Source organism: Nansenia antarctica (genome assembly GCF_963989245.1).
Source record: "Nansenia antarctica genome assembly, chromosome: 4".
In the NCBI taxonomy this organism is placed as follows: Eukaryota; Metazoa; Chordata; class Actinopteri; order Argentiniformes; family Microstomatidae; genus Nansenia; species Nansenia antarctica.
This window is the reverse complement of record NC_137689.1, coordinates 35581785-35600296: the sequence shown is the minus strand read 5'-3', so window position 1 is coordinate 35600296 and position 18512 is coordinate 35581785. Positions and strand designations below refer to the sequence as shown.

Genomic DNA, 18512 nt, shown 5'->3' with positions numbered 1-18512 from the left:
GGAAGGGAGCACAACGTGGTACCACCTGAACCATTGCACCAGGACCTCCCAGCAGGACATCGGACACCGTGGATAAGGTGTTGCGGCCGACAGTGACGAGAATGGTGTGGTCAGACAGGATGAAACACAGGAAAGACAGGACCATGAGGGGCCTGCCGTCATGGGGATGCCTATGTCGGGGACCCGGCGTCCAAGGGGGGAGGGTATCTACTAGAAGCAGGAGAAGAGAGCAGATGGTAGTGCGGTTGTTTTTTGATTTTTCAGCAAGAAAGTGAGATTTAACTAATGGTGAGATTTAACTGATGGTGAACTGTCTAGGTTGAGCCGTCCTCTCTGAGTAGTTTTTGTGCAAAAGGCTCTGTTCTCTGTGGCGAAGGCTGGCGTAAACAGGGATTCAGAATCACTAGGTCTGTTTGTCTGAAAACCAGTGAAGAAACCATCATAACCCAGAGCATTTAGATTAAGCCAAATGCCCTAACTCTCGGAGGGGAGGATTAAAAATAGAAGAAACCACTATAAATTCAGAGAGTGAGAAAAAGGTCCGGGTCATTATGACAATAGTCTCAAAGATCATAGGGATTCACATCCTATTAAGAAGAATTTCAAAGGGAAATAAGACTAGAAAAGACAGGAGCTTGGGGAGATTTGAAAGATACACATATATAATCACCATCAACCTAACATCCCATTTGCACCTATTAATGCTACCAAATCATGTAATGATTGCAAGTCAAGTGTCTGTGATTGTTTTAGTTCTTCTCCCTACAGACTAGCCAGAGCTAGGCGATGGATGACATTTGGTGGACTTTTGGAAACAACATCCTGAGATCCTCCTTCCCATCAGGCTAGTGGTGCACGATAAACAAAAACGGAGAATGGATAAATTGTCTTTATTACAATCAGCAGAGATTTATTAACTACACAGATGAGGCACTCAGTGACTTAGGGGAGCAATTTTTACCTGTCTTGAGATATTTTATCATACAGGGAGCGGTGAAGCAAAAGAACGTGATGACAGAACTAGGGGAAGCTGGACTTGGGGGGCAGAGATGGCCGTCCGTGAGGTTTCTAAGTCCTCGAGCCAGCTTTTAGAGAGGGGCACAGACCTAAACGTGGACATTCTGTATCAGGAATTATACCCCGATCGGATACCAGGAGGACATAAATGGGAGTCTGAGGACTCAGACGAAGACTAACTGTGCAGGGGATGCAGTAAGTATGGATGGGAAATTATTTTGATATAACTGTACTTGAAGGAAATGATTTTTATATAACTGTACTGGAATGATAAGAGAACAGTGGTGATACTTGGGTTAAGGGCTTTTTCCTAAATAAACAGTCAAATAGGTTTTTTACACCCTTAACTGATAAAGTGTGTGTTGTTAAAATATATTAACTATAGCTAAATAATAGTTGTGTGATGCGTGTGATGGGATGTTTAGTGGAGGCTGCATTAACTATAGCTGAATAATAGTGTGTGATACTTGGGATGAGATGTTTAATTGAGGTTGTATTAATTATAGCCATGTAGTAATTGTTGTGTGGTGCGTAGTAACTGTTAGCTTGTGTTGTAATGTGTGACTTCTGATGGTATCACAAAGGGGGGATATTATGTAGATTTGTGAGCTTTGAAAATGTGAATATGTTTGTAGAAATGAAGACCTGTGTGCTTCTTAAAGCTGTGGGTCAGGAAGGGGGAGCAGGGACCAAGTAATAAAATGTTTATGGTGGGCTTGAGTAAACAAGGTGGGGTGGGAGAGAGCAACCAGGATGGATAAATATACAAGGTCAGAGGTCAGGACAGGGTAATTAGGATATTTATTGAAGGAACTAGAGAGGACCAAGATAGGAGATTTTTAACAGCCTTTCAACCAGAGAACCAGCTGGTGGGAATGCTGCAACGTACAGATGAATGAATGAATGAATGAATGGTCTTTATTGTCATTGCTATAGTACAGGTACCAAACAACGAAATTTGGGAGGGGTGTCTCCCCTGGTGCTAGGAAAGAAAAAAAAAAGAAAAAAACAAGAAGGGAAAGGAGCTGGTTTACATAAATAAAGGCTATGTACACTATCCACTATACTGTACAGATAAAACACTGTGCTGTACTCTATGCTATGCTATACCTATTCTAACATTTCCTATTTCTCTGCAAACTTATGTACCCTAGGGTTGTCATATTGCACATAGTGTTATTGCACATTCATTTAAAGTGTCGCAGTTTGCAGGCTTGAAATGTACACATTTGTGCCTCAGCACTACACCTGATTTTTTCAATCCAGCAGCTGCCATCAATCCGTCCAGACTGTCCAGGGCCCAGAACCTAGGTCTTTGCTGTGTTCAGGGCCTGGATGGCCCTGGGGTAGAAGCTGAGCTTCAGTCTGTTTGTCCTTGCGGACATGGTCCTGTACCGCCTGTTCGAGGGCAGCCGGGCAAAGTGTTCGTACCCAGGGTGGGATGGGTCTCTGGAGATCTTGGAGGCCTTCCTGAGGCAGCGTGTGTTGTACAGCTCTTCCAGAGAGGGGAGGGGGGCGCCGGTGATCTTCTGGGCCGTTCTCCTGACTCTCTGTAGCGCATTTCTCTCTGCGGCTGTGCAGCTGGAGAACCAGTTGCAGATGCAGTAGGTGAGGATGCTCTCCACTGCGCAGCGATAGAAGGCCACCAGTATCTCCTGTCTGGTGTGGTCCTTCCTGAGGACTCTCAGGAAGAAGAGCTGCTGTTGTGCCTTCTTGATGATGGCTGCTGTGTTGTTCTTCCAGGACAGGTCATCCTGTATGTGCACCCCCAGGAATCGGAGGGTTGAGACTCTCTCCACGCTCCCTCCGTCGATGAGCAGGGGCTGGACCTCAGATTTTTTCCTCCTGAAGTCCACGATGATTTCCTGGGTCTTTGACTGGTTCAGCAGCAGGTTGTTAACCTTGCACAGCTTGCTCAGCTGCTCTACCTCATCCCTGTACGCCGCCTCGTCCCCCCCCGAGATGCAGCCCACCACGGTTGTGTCGTCTGCAAACTTTACGATGGAGTTGCTGGGGTGGACGGGGGTGAAGTCGTAGGTGTAGAGGTTGTAGAGGATGGGGCTTAGCACGCAGCCCTGGGGGGACCCAGTGCTGAGTCTGAGGGCTGTGGAGGTGTGGGAGCCCACCCGCACCCTCTGTGGGCGGTCGGACAGGAAGTCCTTGATCCATGCACATATAGAGTGTGATAGATGGAATAGCATTTAGGGTCAGAGGGGAGGTAGACACATTACAGCCAATTGTCTTAGACCAAGATATGTAAAATAGCAATGTGGGGAGTTACTGGTGGAGAGATATATAAGGAGGGTGTGGTGAACAGGAGGGACTTCTTTTTGCAAACAGATTTCGGCTGTGTATTATTGTACTTTGCAATAAATGCAGTCTAACTTGAACAATCAACAGCTCTGGTTTCTATGATAATTTACTAGTCAGTAATTGAGTCAAGATAAATAAGATATTGAAGGAATTGCCCACGACACTAGTAAACATGCACATCTCACCTCCTAGTAAACATTGCAGGTCTCACCTCCTAGTAAACACTGCAAGTCTCACCTCCTAGTAAACACTGCAGGTCTCACCTCCTAGTAAACAGTTTTGTTCGGCTGGGACGGAAGGAAAAGTGAGGTTGTCAAAGAAGTGGTTTGGCTGTGGGGAGTTACAACTACTGTGGTACTGTTTGAAGATGTTGTTGATTTCCATGTGGTCTGACACAGTTTCCTCTGTTTCACTGTAGATCTTAGGAATAATAGGCTAGTAACTTGCTGGCTTTATCTCCTGAATAAGTATGTGGCTTTGTCTGTGGAGAGTAGGTCATATTCCGTCTGTAGTCGTAGTCTTTCTTTAAAAAGTGTTGGGGAGGGAGAGGATGAGTAATGGTTATCAATTTCTTTAATGGATCACGAGATGTCATTGAGTTTAGAGTCTACTGCTTTTTTTTGCCCTGGAGGAGTATTCATTTATTTGCCCGCAAAGATAGGCTTTAAGGGTCTCCCATAGGGTCGAATGGGAGATTTCTGGAGAGGCTTTGGTTTCAAGAAGAAAATTAATATGAGAAGTGGCATGATTTACAAATTGATCTTCGACTAGGAGTATGGGGTCATTTGACCCTGTGAGTAAAAAAAATAAAAATTCTACCTTTGCACTCGATCAAAGGACCCACCTTTCATGACTTTTCCTAGATATGTGTGTTCTACCACCCAGTATCCTTACATTTTCAAAAACTAGCTAGTATAAAGCGATCGTATGACAACTTCAGCAAACAGGTCAACAAATCCCGTCGCTATGCCTTTCCGTTCAGACGTGGTGGAGCGGGGGAAACCTGATGTTTCTAAGACGATCATAATATCATAGCACTAGTTTGTCAAGTATAGGCTATTTATAGCATTAAAAAAAAATCAAGACTCGCTCCTCTCAGGAGACCACTAATTATAAATAATCCACAGATAGGCACAGTCAGATAACTGTATACTATATATAGCCTAATGCACACACACGCACACACCTTGGCAGTGGGCCTCACAAACAAGCCCCCTGCCTCTCATTATCTCTGGGACTTCCACCGGGCGTATTGTACAAGAATGACACCATTTTTATACACAGTTCCCTATTTTCAGGAGCTCAAAAGTAATTGGACAAATTAACATAATCATAAATAAAATGTTAATTGTTTATACTTTGTCGAGAATCCTTTGCAGGCAATGACTGCCTGAAGTCTGGAACCCATGGACATCACCAAATGCTGGGTTTCCTCCTTTGTGATGCTTTGCCAGGCCTTTACTGCAACTGTCTTCAGTTGTTGTTTGTTCGTGGGTCTTTCTGCCTTTAGTTTTGTCTTCAGCAAGTGAAATGCATACTCAATCTGGTTGAGATCAGGGGATTGACTCGACCATTGCAAAATCTTTCACTTTTTTGCCTTAAAAAACTCCTGGGTTGCTTACGCAGTATGTTTTGGGTCATTGTCCATCTGTATTGTGAAGCGCCATCCAATCAACTTTGCTGAATTTGTCTGAATCTGAGCAGACAGAATATCCCTAAACACTTAATAATTCATCCGTCTTCTTCTGTCTTCTGTCACATCATCAATAAACACTAGTGACCCAGTGGCATTGGAAGCCAAGTCAAGTCAACTTTATTTGTATAGCACATTTACGTACAGCAATGCTGAGCCAAAGTGCTTCACAGTAAAAATAGATAAATGCAGGAGATAAGTAAGCACAATGCACACAATACAATGTAATACAAAATATGGTAAAATTAAAAGAGAAGATAAAAGGACTAAAAAACAATAACTCAACAAGACAATAAGAGCCAGGGACCTACAATAAAAACTATAAAATAATAAAAGCCAGGGACCGATAGCTAGGTGGGGGGGAAGGCTAGGGAAAACAGGTGTGTTTTAAGGAGAGATTTTAAAATCTCCAGGGTCTGAGCGGCCCGTACGTGGAGGGGGAGGCTGTTCCAGAGTTTAGGTGCAGCAGCCGCAAAGGCTCTGTTCCCCCTGGTTTTCAGCCTGGTTCTGGGCACCACCAGCAGCAGCTGGTCTGCTGATCTGAGGGATCTGGAGGGGGTGTGGCGGTGCAAGAGCTCAGAGAGGTAAAGGGGGGACAGTCCATTTAGTGCTTTAAAAACGGTCAGGGATAATTTAAAATCAATGCGGTAACGCACAGGCAGCCAGTGGAGCGAACACAGAATTGGACTAATGTGTTCCCACTTTTTAGTCCTCGTAAGAGAGGCGCGCAGCCGCATTTTGGACGAGTTGTAGGCGGCGGAGCAGGGACTGGTCGATCCCCACGTAGAGTATGTTACAGTAGTCCAGGCGAGTAGTGACAAAGGCATGTATCACACTCTCCAGGTTCTTCTGGGAGAGGTAGGCCTTTGTCTTGGCCAGGAGTCTAAGATGATAAAAACTATTGTTTACAACGGAGCTGACTTGCTTTTCAAATTTAAAAGCACTATCAAAAATTACTCCAAGGTTCCTAACTGAGCTGGAGAGGTTAATTAATTAATTTTGCCATTTAGCAGACGCTTTTAATCCAAAGCGATTTACAATTACGAATTACAGGGACATTCCCCCTGGAGTAACTGAGGGCTAAGTGCCTTACTCAAGGGCACACTAGTAGTGGTGTGGTTTCAGGTGGGATTTGAACTCACAACCTTCCGATCACAAGTCCAACTCACTATCCGCTAGACCACCACTACCCCTAGGTTAGAACTCAGGGGACCAAGGGCGTCGACGAGATGGGCCGGGGGGGGCACAATTAAAAACAATAACCTCAGTTACCTCAGCCAGGCATGCCCATGTCATCACACTGCCTCCACCGTTTTTTTACAGATGATGTAGTAAGCATCGAATTATGAGCCGTTCCAAGCCTTATCCATACTTATTTCTTCCCATCATTCTGGTACAGGCTAATCTGTCCAAAGAATGCTCTTCCAGAACAGGGCTGGCTTTTTTAGATGTTTTTTGGCAAAGTCTAATCTGGCCTTTCTATTCTTGAGGCTTATGAATGGTTTGCACCTTGTGGTGAACCCTCTGTATTTGTTCATGTGAAGTCTTCCCTTTATGGAACACTTGGATAATGATATGCCTACCTCCTGGAGACTGTTCTTCACTTGGCTGTATGTTGTGAAGGGGTTTTTCTTTACCATGTAAAGGATCCTGTGATCATCCACCACTCTTGTCATCCATGGACGGTCAGACCTTTTTGTGGTGCCGAGCTCACTAGTGCATTCTTTTTTTCAGGATGGCCTGTTTCACCTGCATTGAGAGCTCCGTTGACCGCATGTTGTGCGTATACAGCAACTTGGAATCAATTCCGACCTTTTACCTGCTTAATTGGTAAAGAAATAATGAAGGAATAGCCTACACTGGCCCATGAAACAGCTTTTGAGTCAATTGTCCAATTACTTTTGGTCCCTTGAAAAAGAGGGAGCTATATATCAAAGATCTCTAATTCCTAAACCCTTCCTTCAATTTGGATGTGAATACCCTTACCCTAAAGCTGGGAGTCTGCACTTTAAGCTATATTCATTATATAACTGTAACTTGAAGATGTTTTGGTAAACAGCTAAAATCAAAAAAAATATGTCTGTGTCCAAATATATATGGGACTGTACATACTGTATATAGTGGCTATGATATATATATATATATACTGTATATATATATATATATATATATATATATGTTACGGTACATGTGGGAATACGGTACATGTGGGAATATGGTACATGTGGGAAAACTAGGGTTAGGGTTAGGTGCTACGTCGACTTGGTACATGCTGGCATGTCTAACCTTACCCCTAACCCTAACCCTAACCATAACCCTAACCAGGGGTGAAAGTGGTTTGAGTTTCTTACAGGAACTATAGGCTACTACCCCAACCTTCATCGTTTCATATTGTTCTCCTCCTGCCCCCAGCTTCATGCATCCCTGAACACACACATCGTGGTGTTGGTGTCGAAATTAGAAACACTTTAGGGCTGCCAAGTTTCACCAAATGTTTGGAGTGAGAGTTTTTGGTGGTGGAGCGACCCAAAACTGTGCACGTTTTGGTAGCGGCGGCCCCTCTCTCCCACACAATTATTTGTGCTAGTTTCCTGCAATTTTAAACCAGCACAAGAAATGAAAATAATTGGAACATTTGATAAAACAATAGAAATTCAGATAATATATCTTAAGTCTTAATAAACAAATACAGTAGCCTACAGAGTCTAAAACAAAATTGGGCCTCATCAAGTGAACTCAACTCCTTGGTCAGCAGCAGAAAGACCCTTGGTCATCATCTTATATACAGTGCATTGCTCATAGATGGCTATCATGTTATACAGTACATACCAGGGTTTTTCCTGGGTCAGAATCAAGCCTTGGAGGTTGATGTTGTGCGCGCGCAGTGCGCCCAAATTTTCTTTGAGGGACCCCCAATTGTTGTATTTGTATTGTAAATTGTAATGATTATTAATAATAATAAGTTAATAATAATAATAATACGATGCGATTTGAAAGTACCAGTAGGCTACCAGATACGTATGCACATATTTTGCTACCCGGGTTGCCAGATGTGGGGGGTAGTGGTGGTCTAGTGGATAGTGAGTTGGACTTGGGTTGTGAGTTCAAATCCCGCCTGAAGCCACACCACTACTAGTGTGCCCTTGGGTAAGGCATTTAGCCCTCAGTTACTCCAGGGGGAATGTCCCTGTAATTCGTAATTGTAAGTCGCTTTGGATAAAAGCGTCTGCTAAATGGCAAAATTAATTATTATTAAATTAGATGGAATTGACAATTTCCAGCCCAACCAGTCTAAAAGCTGCCGAATCCACCCGTCCAGTGTGACCAAAAGTAGCCCAATCTGGCAACACGGCTTGCTTATGGAAGCATATAGTGGACTAAATTCAAATGTTAATGCAATTTGAGATTCCATTTGCATGTTCCACTTTTGCATGCATTCTTTCAGACAATATTCAAATTCAAATGCAATTCTAATGAGCGGATGTGTTTCCTAGAACATATAAATGCAATTGCTAATCACATTATTGCATTACAATTGAATATTGACTCAAATAACGCAGGCAAAAGTGGCAAATTAATATGCTATTTTGGGATTGCATAGTAATTTTCACATTAGAATGAACATTTGAATTGTGTCAGCTACAAAGCGGATGTGTTTACTAGAAGATGTAAATGCAATTGCGTATCACATTATTGCATTACAATTTGAATATTGACTCAAATAACGCAGGCAAAAGTGGCAAATGAATATGCTATTTTGGGATTGCATAGTCATTTTCACATTAGAATGAACTTTTGAATTTTGTCAGCTACAAAGCAGCGCATGACTTTGAAAATTAAATGTCAAATGGCTTTGCATTATCATTTTAATATTGACAGCGAATGTGCACATCAGGTACATGAAAATGAAAATGCAAATCATTAGAATTGCATTTGAATTTGAATATTGTCTGAAAGAATGCATGCAAAAGTGGAACATACAAATGCAATCTCAAATTGCATTAACATTTGAATAAAGTCCACTATATGCTTCCTTACGGCGCGTAATCCCGGTCGGACTGTCTCAGTGCCCAGTGCTGCCCACCCAACCACGTCGCGTCTACTGTAAAGCGGGTTAACGTGTCCTTTTCAAAGGTATTAAAATAGACGCAAGGAAACATAAAGTCAACCATGTGTTTCCTTGTTGGAAATTATGGATCGTGAATCGTGATTGCTTCTGCACTCTGCAGCAATCGGATTTTGATTGACAGGCAGCTGCATCTCTTCCCCCAACGGCGTTCCGGCACAGAAAGTCTTGCCGGAACGCAGCACCGGACCGTTCCGGCCCACATTCACCTATGACCCTAACCTTAACCCTAGCACCCTAGCACCAAACCCTAACCCTAGTTTTCCCACAGGTATCGTATTCCCACATGTACCATAACATATATATATATATATATATATATATATTACAATATTGTATATTTTGATAGTAGTTTTAGTTTTCATCTGGGGTTCTGACATGCTTAAAAGCACCACAGTGAACTAGTTCAGCTGAAATGTTTGAAAAGAGTTTGCATGGTGACACTTACTTCACAATGTTGTATGACATGCCATACTCTGTTAACTAGAGGCCATACTCCCATACTCTGTTAACTAGAGGCTAGAGTAAAGTTACTCTTTTTTTGCCACATTTTTGCCAAATTGAAAATGTTCCCAAAATAAATTAAGGACACAAATAGAGAGGCAATCCTATCATTATTGTTTGTGACAAACGCCTTCATTCATGTAGGATTGAGATCTGCATAGTAGCCAACAACTTTTGTGTTATGAAAAGCACTTTGAAAACAAGTCAAATATATTTAGAATTATATAGCAGGATCTACACATGCTGTGAAATATGTATCCCACACACGGACAAATGTGAGGCAAGATGCAATGTAAAACGGATTTTGATGTTGAATGGATTTTGATTGTGGGGTAACTTTCCCTCTAACTAATTATGCATTTGAATTTGATGGTATAAAATCGTGAGTATAGTATGAGTCAGGTGATAGGACCATGGCGTAACACTGACCTCCACTGTTAATAGAAGGGTATTGCACTCAGTGAACTGAGAGAAGTTCATTGTTTGCACTGTAGGCGGCAGCAGTGTATCATTATTATTTTCTTTTCGGTATGTGAAAATAGAAAGAGCTTCAGTATATCAGCTCAGACTAGTCTAAGAGCAAGTACATTGAAAACATTCAAATACACTCGTATTCATTATCATTATTTTCATAATTTTGTTATCATTTCATGGTTATCAGATGACAACAAGGGTTGTTCTGTATATATACTTTACTTATTTTAGGGTTTAGAGAAATAAGCCAACGTAGTTATTGTTCTGTATATTGTGGACAATACTTTTGTACTGTAACTTTTATTTCATTTAGAAGGAAACAACCTTGAAAATATGATATCCTACAACTTTGCTCCCCTCTCTCTCATTCCACAACCTTGATCTCCCCCATCTTCTATTCCCTAGTGTGCAATGTTACCTTGGACACGTCCCTCCCACCCACCTTGGTCCCCTATTGTGATGTTATGATGCATGAATAACATTTCATTGATCTTTACATGCATCATGAAGCCTGTCCTTACCTTCCCCCTCTCCTTCCATTGGAGAACATGAGCATCAGTGAAATGACAACATGCCGAATATAAAATAAAACAACTTTGATTGAAAGAGTAATTATGACTGGCGACTCATTGAGAAGTAGTCTTGTGATGGGTCTTCAATCAAACTGAGTAGGTCAAACTGTAATGAAGTGCCATATGTATTCTGTATGGGGTAATTTGACTCACTTCTCCTTTGTTTTGCCGTAATGTTATTTCATATGTATATACATATATCAAAAGAGCAGAAGTTGGGCTTAGGTGGCGTAGCGGGTTAAGCGTCGGGCATGTAACCACAGGGTTCCCGGGTCCTGTATGTCATCCCTTCTCTCTCTCACCCATCCTTCCAGCTGCGGACATGTCCTGCATGTCATCCCTTCTCTCTCTCACCCATCCTTCCTGTCATCCCTTCTCTCTCTCACCCATCCTTCCAGCTGCGGACATGTCCTGCATGTCATCCCTTCTCTCTCTCACCCATCCTTCCTGTCATCCCTCCTCTCTCTCACCCATCCTTCCTGTCTAAATCTCTACTGTCTCTATCAATAAAAATAAAAATATGAGTGGGACTGCCCCACTCAGATTTTATTTTATTTTTTAAACATAAGTTGTACTGAGATCTGATTTAAGATCTGTGTGGAGACCTGTTTTCTCTCTCTGGGCAATATCAGTTGGTAAATTCTCTGTGTGAAAAGATTTAACGAAAATTACAATAGCATGTTCTTATGCTGACAGGTCCATAAACTAATCAACTGCAGGCAACTGAAAAATGCTTTTATAGTGTTTTCAAAAGATTCATGATCACAGCAAGATGTATCATCAGATGTACTGCAGAAGACTCAAGCATCAACCTTGTAGCCCTGTTGTGCCTTAAACACTCCCATGTCAAATCTCCTGTTTGAAATTCAACTGTCTGGAAAACAACAACTGGGATTATCCACACGTTTACACGCTTTGGTATGTGTGACTGTCCTTTGTTCTCTGACAGGTTATCATGTAGACTTCATGGTTGATTAACGAATAATACATTTCATAACAAAAAAGACCAAAGGCTTTTTTTCCCCATCAAATGAATGTATTTAACAGAATAGATATCAAACAGCAGCACTTAAATCAAAGAACAAGCAGTCAAAAAGAGAATTGTGATGTGACATGAAAAAAGTTACTTTACTGTTGTTTTGTCTCTATTATAAATCAAACATGAGTCATTTGGTTAATTAGCACTGAATACATTGAGTTTAAGTGTTGATGGGAAAGTGTGTACAGTGTAGAGACAATATACAAGTCGTTTCATGTGATGATGGCATACAGTTGAATTTTGTCTGACATTCTAGAAGTGGTTTAGAAAGTTACATCATTTTGATACAGAGCTTTGTTTTTACAAAACATTAAAACATAATGTACAGAGAAACATAAGCTCCCAAAAGTCGTTTCACAGAGCTTAATAAATTCAAATGATTAGTTGTCATTCTTTCCCATTAGAGAGAGCATTTAAATGAGGTAATTGAAAGCATACTACAGTATGATTCTCTTCAGAACATCATCTCTCTATCAGTCTACAGTGACTCACAATTCTCCTAAATGGATTTATTTCCTTGTCTGCTCAACTGAATGACCACTGATAGTTAGATAGGTCTAGACTGGTCATCACTATATTTTGTTCATCCTTTCCAGTCATTTAAGACCAGTGCTCATGGAGGAAAGGTGACAAGGAAAGGAAGCTATCTACAGTTCCTTCCTCTACTGGGTCCTTCATTTCTGTGGCCTTTCTGCTGATGTTTGTTCCTACCTGGCATTTTGACTTATCAATGAAGGTTACTGGTTGGCTGGAGAGTCAAACCAGGGGCCTGATCAGGACAGAAGACGTTCAGATGGAAATGTGCTGTGCAGGTAGGAGTGAGTCACACTCTGAACGTTTCACTTACGATACAAACCCAGGTTTCCCAGCTATAAAGACAAGGAGCTGTGTCTCCCCGATCCTCCCTGATCCTGTGCCTCCCACTCTAGCACATTCATCCTTCCCTCATCCAAGTCCCATAGTCATATTCATAACTGGTGGACAAACGCGTTAAACCGAAGCAGTGATAAATAAACAGTACCTACATAACAAAGAGATAACACTGCCATGCCTTCAACTGGCCTCTGACAATCCAAATCCAAACGACCATAAACAAATAACAGACAAACCGAGCAAACAAACAACCAAATAAAACTATATATAAATGAACTTGAGAAACTTGAGCAGAAAGGGTCCAGATGTTTGTCCAGGCCTCTCTCCGGGTGTTTAAATAATCATCCCTCTTAAGATAAATGGGGAACATGCACTCCTGTCTTCTCATCTGGACAAATAACTGTGCACGCAGACCCCCCCCCATCTCTAGAGCACACAGCTCTCAGTGCAGTCAGTGGTGCTCTCGGCTGATCGCCTCTTCAGTTCCCGGGCCTCTGGTCGGTGGGGGTGCGCCGGGCTCCCCTGTCCCCTGTGCCTGTGCTCCAGAGGCTGGGCGCCTGCCGACCCGTGGCCCAGGCTGCTTGGCTCGGCCTCCACCTGGAGGTAGGCCCGCACGCGGTGGTGCTGAGCCACGCTAGCGCTGAAGTCGATGACGCGGCACTCGTACGTGCCCTCGTCTGACGGCTTCACGCTGGAGAGGCGGAGCTTGTGGGAGATGTTGCTTCCGGCCACTTTCACCACCTGTAGCAAACAAAAGAGAACGCATTCCCAAACATCTGAATAACACATCTAGTATTTGTGTATATAGATTAGATTACATTTATTGTCCCCAGGGGGAAATTAATTTTCACACCACTGTACAGTATACATATATACATACAACACCATATAACACAGACAAAAACAGACAGTACTACACGACAGATACACAAGTACACACACTCAGCGCGGTCTGTTATTTAAGTATAGGCCTATGCTATGGTATTGCTGAACATCAACAGAGTTCATCCAGAGTTGGTTAAGAGTTCATTAGGAGTAATGACAGGAGGAACAAAGCAGTTCCTCTGCTAATACTTTTGATTGCATTATTGAATCTTTCCTTTGCATAATGAGCCTTCCGCTTGATTACATTTGACGGTTGAGGAATGCACAGATGATTATGGGTCTGAAAACTTCAGGGCAGAGTTTCATGCAAACTCACACTTATTTTGGTGGCATCCTTTGACATCTCCTCCATGGGCACAACCTACAAGGAGTTAGCATAGCAATGTCAACATCTCATTGAGAAGTCATAAATGCTCATTATTAGCCTAACATAAAGCAATAACATAGCAACATAAACAGATACAGTAACATACAGTAACATACAGCACGTAATGTACAGAATACTTTACTATGGGAGCAGTTACATTTCTAAACATGTTACTGTACGTCTTCTATTCACAGATTTGGAGCTGCGTCTCTACATATATTCATCAATCTTCACAGTGGATAATATCTTAGAGTTGTTATGTCTAGTAGCTATTTCTGGGCTCGGAGAGAAGCTATCTAGGAGGCTGGTGGGGTGTGTGTGTGTGTGTGTGTGGGGGGGGGGTTGCGGGGGGGGGGGTGGTATTCTTTGGGGTGTATGAATTATGCAATGAACAGAGATTTTGAAAATCTATTTCTTTCTTGGTGCCAATTATAGTGTCTAGTGGCATAGCAGGAGGGATTGAGTTTCCCAATGTTAGGAAGAGTCAACCTGCTCCCACAATGCTAGGAATGCTAATCAGCAATTATCCATTCTTTCCAGTGCCATGGGCTAGTGCCGGTGCTAATGTTGTGTTTCCACTACCTGCTGTGTTGTAAGCTAATGCAGATTTGGTCTATTTAGTTCTGCGCACCGAAATGATGAGGTGGTGTAATGTTTCTTCCATGTTAAATAGACACTGAGCTGAATCTTATTCTGAGCTTATTGCTAGAAGGTTTGCCAGTTTTACATGAATTAATTGTTTGATTTGCATATCCAACTCAGTTTAGGATTCAGCCTACAGTGTATATGCAAAAAAAAAATCAATACACAATAATTACTTTACTATTATCTAACCAAAGTGGATGGATTCATCAAATCTAGAGATGATGTAAAAGTAGCCCACAGTCAAATAACCGGTGATATTACTTACATACTGTAGCTGTCACTCAAACTCCTCTTGGCCAATTACATTCTCTGAGTGCAACTCCCGCCCTCCCTCTATATGATGTTTATCTCAGCGGCTCACCTGATTGGTGGTCCAGGCAGGTTTCTCAGGCCAGGCTCTGTGGTTCCTGATGTACCACCACTGGATCTCCAGGGAGTAGGAGGGAGAGCCCACCCCTCGGAACGAACACGCCATCTCCACGTCCTGACCGCTCGATGTTGTGATGTCATGGGGGATCTCCGTGAAGAGAGCTGAGAAGAGAGAGGAAAAGTAAGAGGGAGAGATAATGGGGAGATGTAAAGAGGTGAAGAGGTCATTTGCATGAAAACGATAAGTTTGCCTTCGAATGTAGCGGACAGATGAACACGGCGGGGGGAATGTTCAACACAGCGGAGGTCAATACGTGACGACTCCACTCTACGTGACGTGTGACGTGGAGAAGATCTGGAGATGTGTGAAGGCCGAGAGGCTAATCTGAATGGCTTGTTGAATCGTATGTTTTCTGAAATACGCAGTCCACAACAGGGCTCGACATTAAGGCTTGCCTTGTCTGCTTGACAAGTCAAAACAAAAACATTTAACAATATGTATTAAGTCAGAATCTATAATAACACCTAGATTCTTAGCTTCATGTTTGCAGTTTGAAAGCAAAGTTCCCATGGTATTCAACAATTTGTCTTTTTGTGGTTTTGATCCAATGACAAGAATCTCAGTTTTGTCCTGATTTAGTTTTATTTTTGGACATCCAAAGTTTTACATCTCAGAGACAATTCTCCAGCGAGCTGAGTGCATGTAAATTATCCGGCAATATTGATATGTACAGCTGAGTATCATCAGCATAACTATGAACATTTACACCATGTTTTCTGATGATTCTACCTAATGGGATCATGTACAGGTAGAAGAGCAAGGGACCAAGAATAGACCCCTGAGGGACCCCACATGTGTCAACATTAACAGAAACAGAGGCCTTGTCCAATCCAAAGTTTTTTGGATAAACGTTTTTTGTGTATAAAAATATTACCGTCCACACGAGCATGTTTATAATAAATAATAATTAATAATTTTGCCATTTAGCAGACGCTTTTATCCAAAGTGACTTACAATTACGAATTACAGGGACATTCCCCCTGGAGTAACTGAGGGCTAAGTACCCAAGGGCACACTAGTAGTGGTGTGGCTTCAGGCGGGATTTGAACTCACAACCTCACAACCTACCCCTAGATATATATAAAAATATCTGTATGCACATGCATACGCATGACTACACACCAGTAGTCGGCAATATCATTTTAACCCTATAGCCCCGCTGGCCAATCAGACACCAGGAAAACAAAGCTACTACCGGTTCTTCTGCGTTACCGCAAAATACAAAATTTCTCCCTCGTAAGCAACATGCCGCCTCGGGGAAAGGAGTCGTTCGTTTGGACAGACAATGAAGTCAAAGTATTTACAATTTACAATTTAGTATAACAAAGTAGTTACTGGTGCCAGGATATGACGTTGGAAGGAACAGCAAACAGCTGCAGTGCGCATGATCATAGAAATCTATGATTTCCATGATGACGTAACGAATACAAAACACTCTCGTCCCCACGTCAAAAATATACGCCAAATATACAGCGTTTTTAAAATCTTCACTGTGGCCGGAGTTTTTCAATATGTTAGTTTTCAGGGGGCAAAAGCACTCAAATCTAACAAGACAAGAACTGATACACCACCAGCATCTGTGATAAGTCTGAGATGGTTTACAACCTTTACTAATGCAGTCTCAATACTGTGGAATGAACTAATGAACAATCTAACTAATGGAAAATCTCATATCCAGAATTGTGTTTGCAACAATGAATTCAATGAAGAAAGTGCCTGAAAATGTATGGTTATTTGGTTTTACGACAAAGCATTAAGTTTAAGTAGTCATAGTCATATTCAATTTATTTAAACACGCACCAAACTACACCGGTTTAGGGCGCCCTGGGCGCAGACTCTAAAACAGAGACAAAACATGATGGGATATGGAACACAGACGAGTAAGGACAACAAAATAAAAATGGAGGACGTCTGACATTCATAACCGCACACATTTAAAGACAGACATTCATACTATAACACATCAGAACATTATTAGTAGTATTATTATTATTAGTAGTATTATTATTAGTTTTAAGCAGAGTCTTGAAAGTCTCTAGATCGGGGGCGGTCTTGATGTTTAAGAGAGGTCGTTCCACAGCCGTGGAGCTGCCACTGCAAAGACCCAATCTCTCCTTGTAACCAGCTTTGATCGGGGGACCATCAAGAGCCTCTTTTCATAAGGAATGTTACACTCATTATGGCTACAAATACACATATAATGCTGTATTTCCAAGGTGTTAATAGTATTTAAAGAAGAGCAGAGTAACTCAACAAATGCATGGTTTGATGTTAACATTGTGTGATGCGAAATACTAGTTGCCAGCTTAGCTACATGTGATTTTCCCTCCCATTCCTTCCCATTCCATATATAGTCCAGTCAATCTGTGGTTTAACCCAGGGGAAATTGCAATAGTAATTATTCAAGTTTTTTTGTGATCCCTAGGGACATCCAAATAACATATGAAAAGTCTTAGTCTTAATACTTATTGGATCAAGGTAAATTCAGGGGGTCGAACATTTGGGGGTTTTGTGCCAGGCGCGACACGGCCAGTTAATAGGATAAAACAATTTAACTAATAGATATCACCATGAAACTTCCCCAGTTAATCACTTACATTAAGACTACTATCTTTTGTATTACAAGTTTTCTGAAATATTATGTTTAAATATGCAAATTAGGCGTTATCTAATAAAATATGTGCTATTTGCATAACATTCAAAGTCAATCAAATTAGTTCATAACACATTTATTATCATTGACATTTCTGAACATACATAAATGTTAATGCTTTTCCATGAAAACCATGTTGCATATCATATACAGATTAAACCCTTAAATGAGAAATAAACCATATAAACCTATAAACCTATTAAAAACAAGCTTGAAACATGCCTTTACTGTAGGCCTACATGTAACCTTCACTCCATGTCCTCATCCAAATGTTGTGCCGACATATTCACACACACACCTCTGAATTCTGAACAGGCAACAGAGCAATCAAGTCCTTGACGACGGCATTTGCAGCGCATAGTGCCACAACCTGACTTGCAATTACAGTGCACACGCTCCAACAAGTATTGAGGAGCAGGGCCCTGGTCGGAATGGATGGGAATGAGGCATGAGTCTTGGATCCTCCAGCCCCATTCCTCTGGTGGTGGTGAGTTTCCCATCCATTCCTGAACCTGATGGTACACTCTGAAGCTGTGAAGCATGGCAGACGACGATGTTGGTGGCAAGTTGCAAGGGTGGATTGCCGTTTTGCTGTCAGTCACTTTAGTATAGAAACTTTTCAGCCTGAGGTCATTGAGAGAATCCATTTCTGCACCTTTGTAGATTAGTATTAGTATATTGGTATATTAGTTCATTGCCCTTTCCCCTGCAGCAGCAATTTCATCCTTGGTAGCAGAATGTTTTTGAAAAATGCTGGCCTGTACTCTGAATGAGTCGCTTTCTCTAACCAGACACAGAGATACCCCTTTCTCAACCCCAAAGAGTCTGGATGTTGGATCACAGCCAAGCATGGCATGCACGAATAAGATGTTGTTGCAAACAACCTGTAACTTAATGATCAATATGGACAACTTCTTCTTT

At 41.8% G+C, this 18512-nt stretch overlaps 1 protein-coding gene across 1 annotated transcript in view; it reads right to left on the bottom strand.

Annotated features, from left to right (window-relative positions):
• Nucleotides 1-13037: 13037 nt before the first annotated feature.
• Nucleotides 13038-18512, bottom strand: part of vstm2lb (V-set and transmembrane domain containing 2 like b) — a gene marked incomplete at both ends in the record, with an annotated part of 44656 nt that continues 39181 nt past the window's right edge. The window contains 3 exons of the mRNA XM_080528294.1: nucleotides 13038-13352; nucleotides 13813-13857; nucleotides 14870-15039. Of these exons, the coding sequence (XP_080384420.1) occupies nucleotides 13038-13352; nucleotides 13813-13857; nucleotides 14870-15039 (530 nt within the window). The remainder of the gene's footprint in view (nucleotides 13353-13812; nucleotides 13858-14869; nucleotides 15040-18512) is intronic.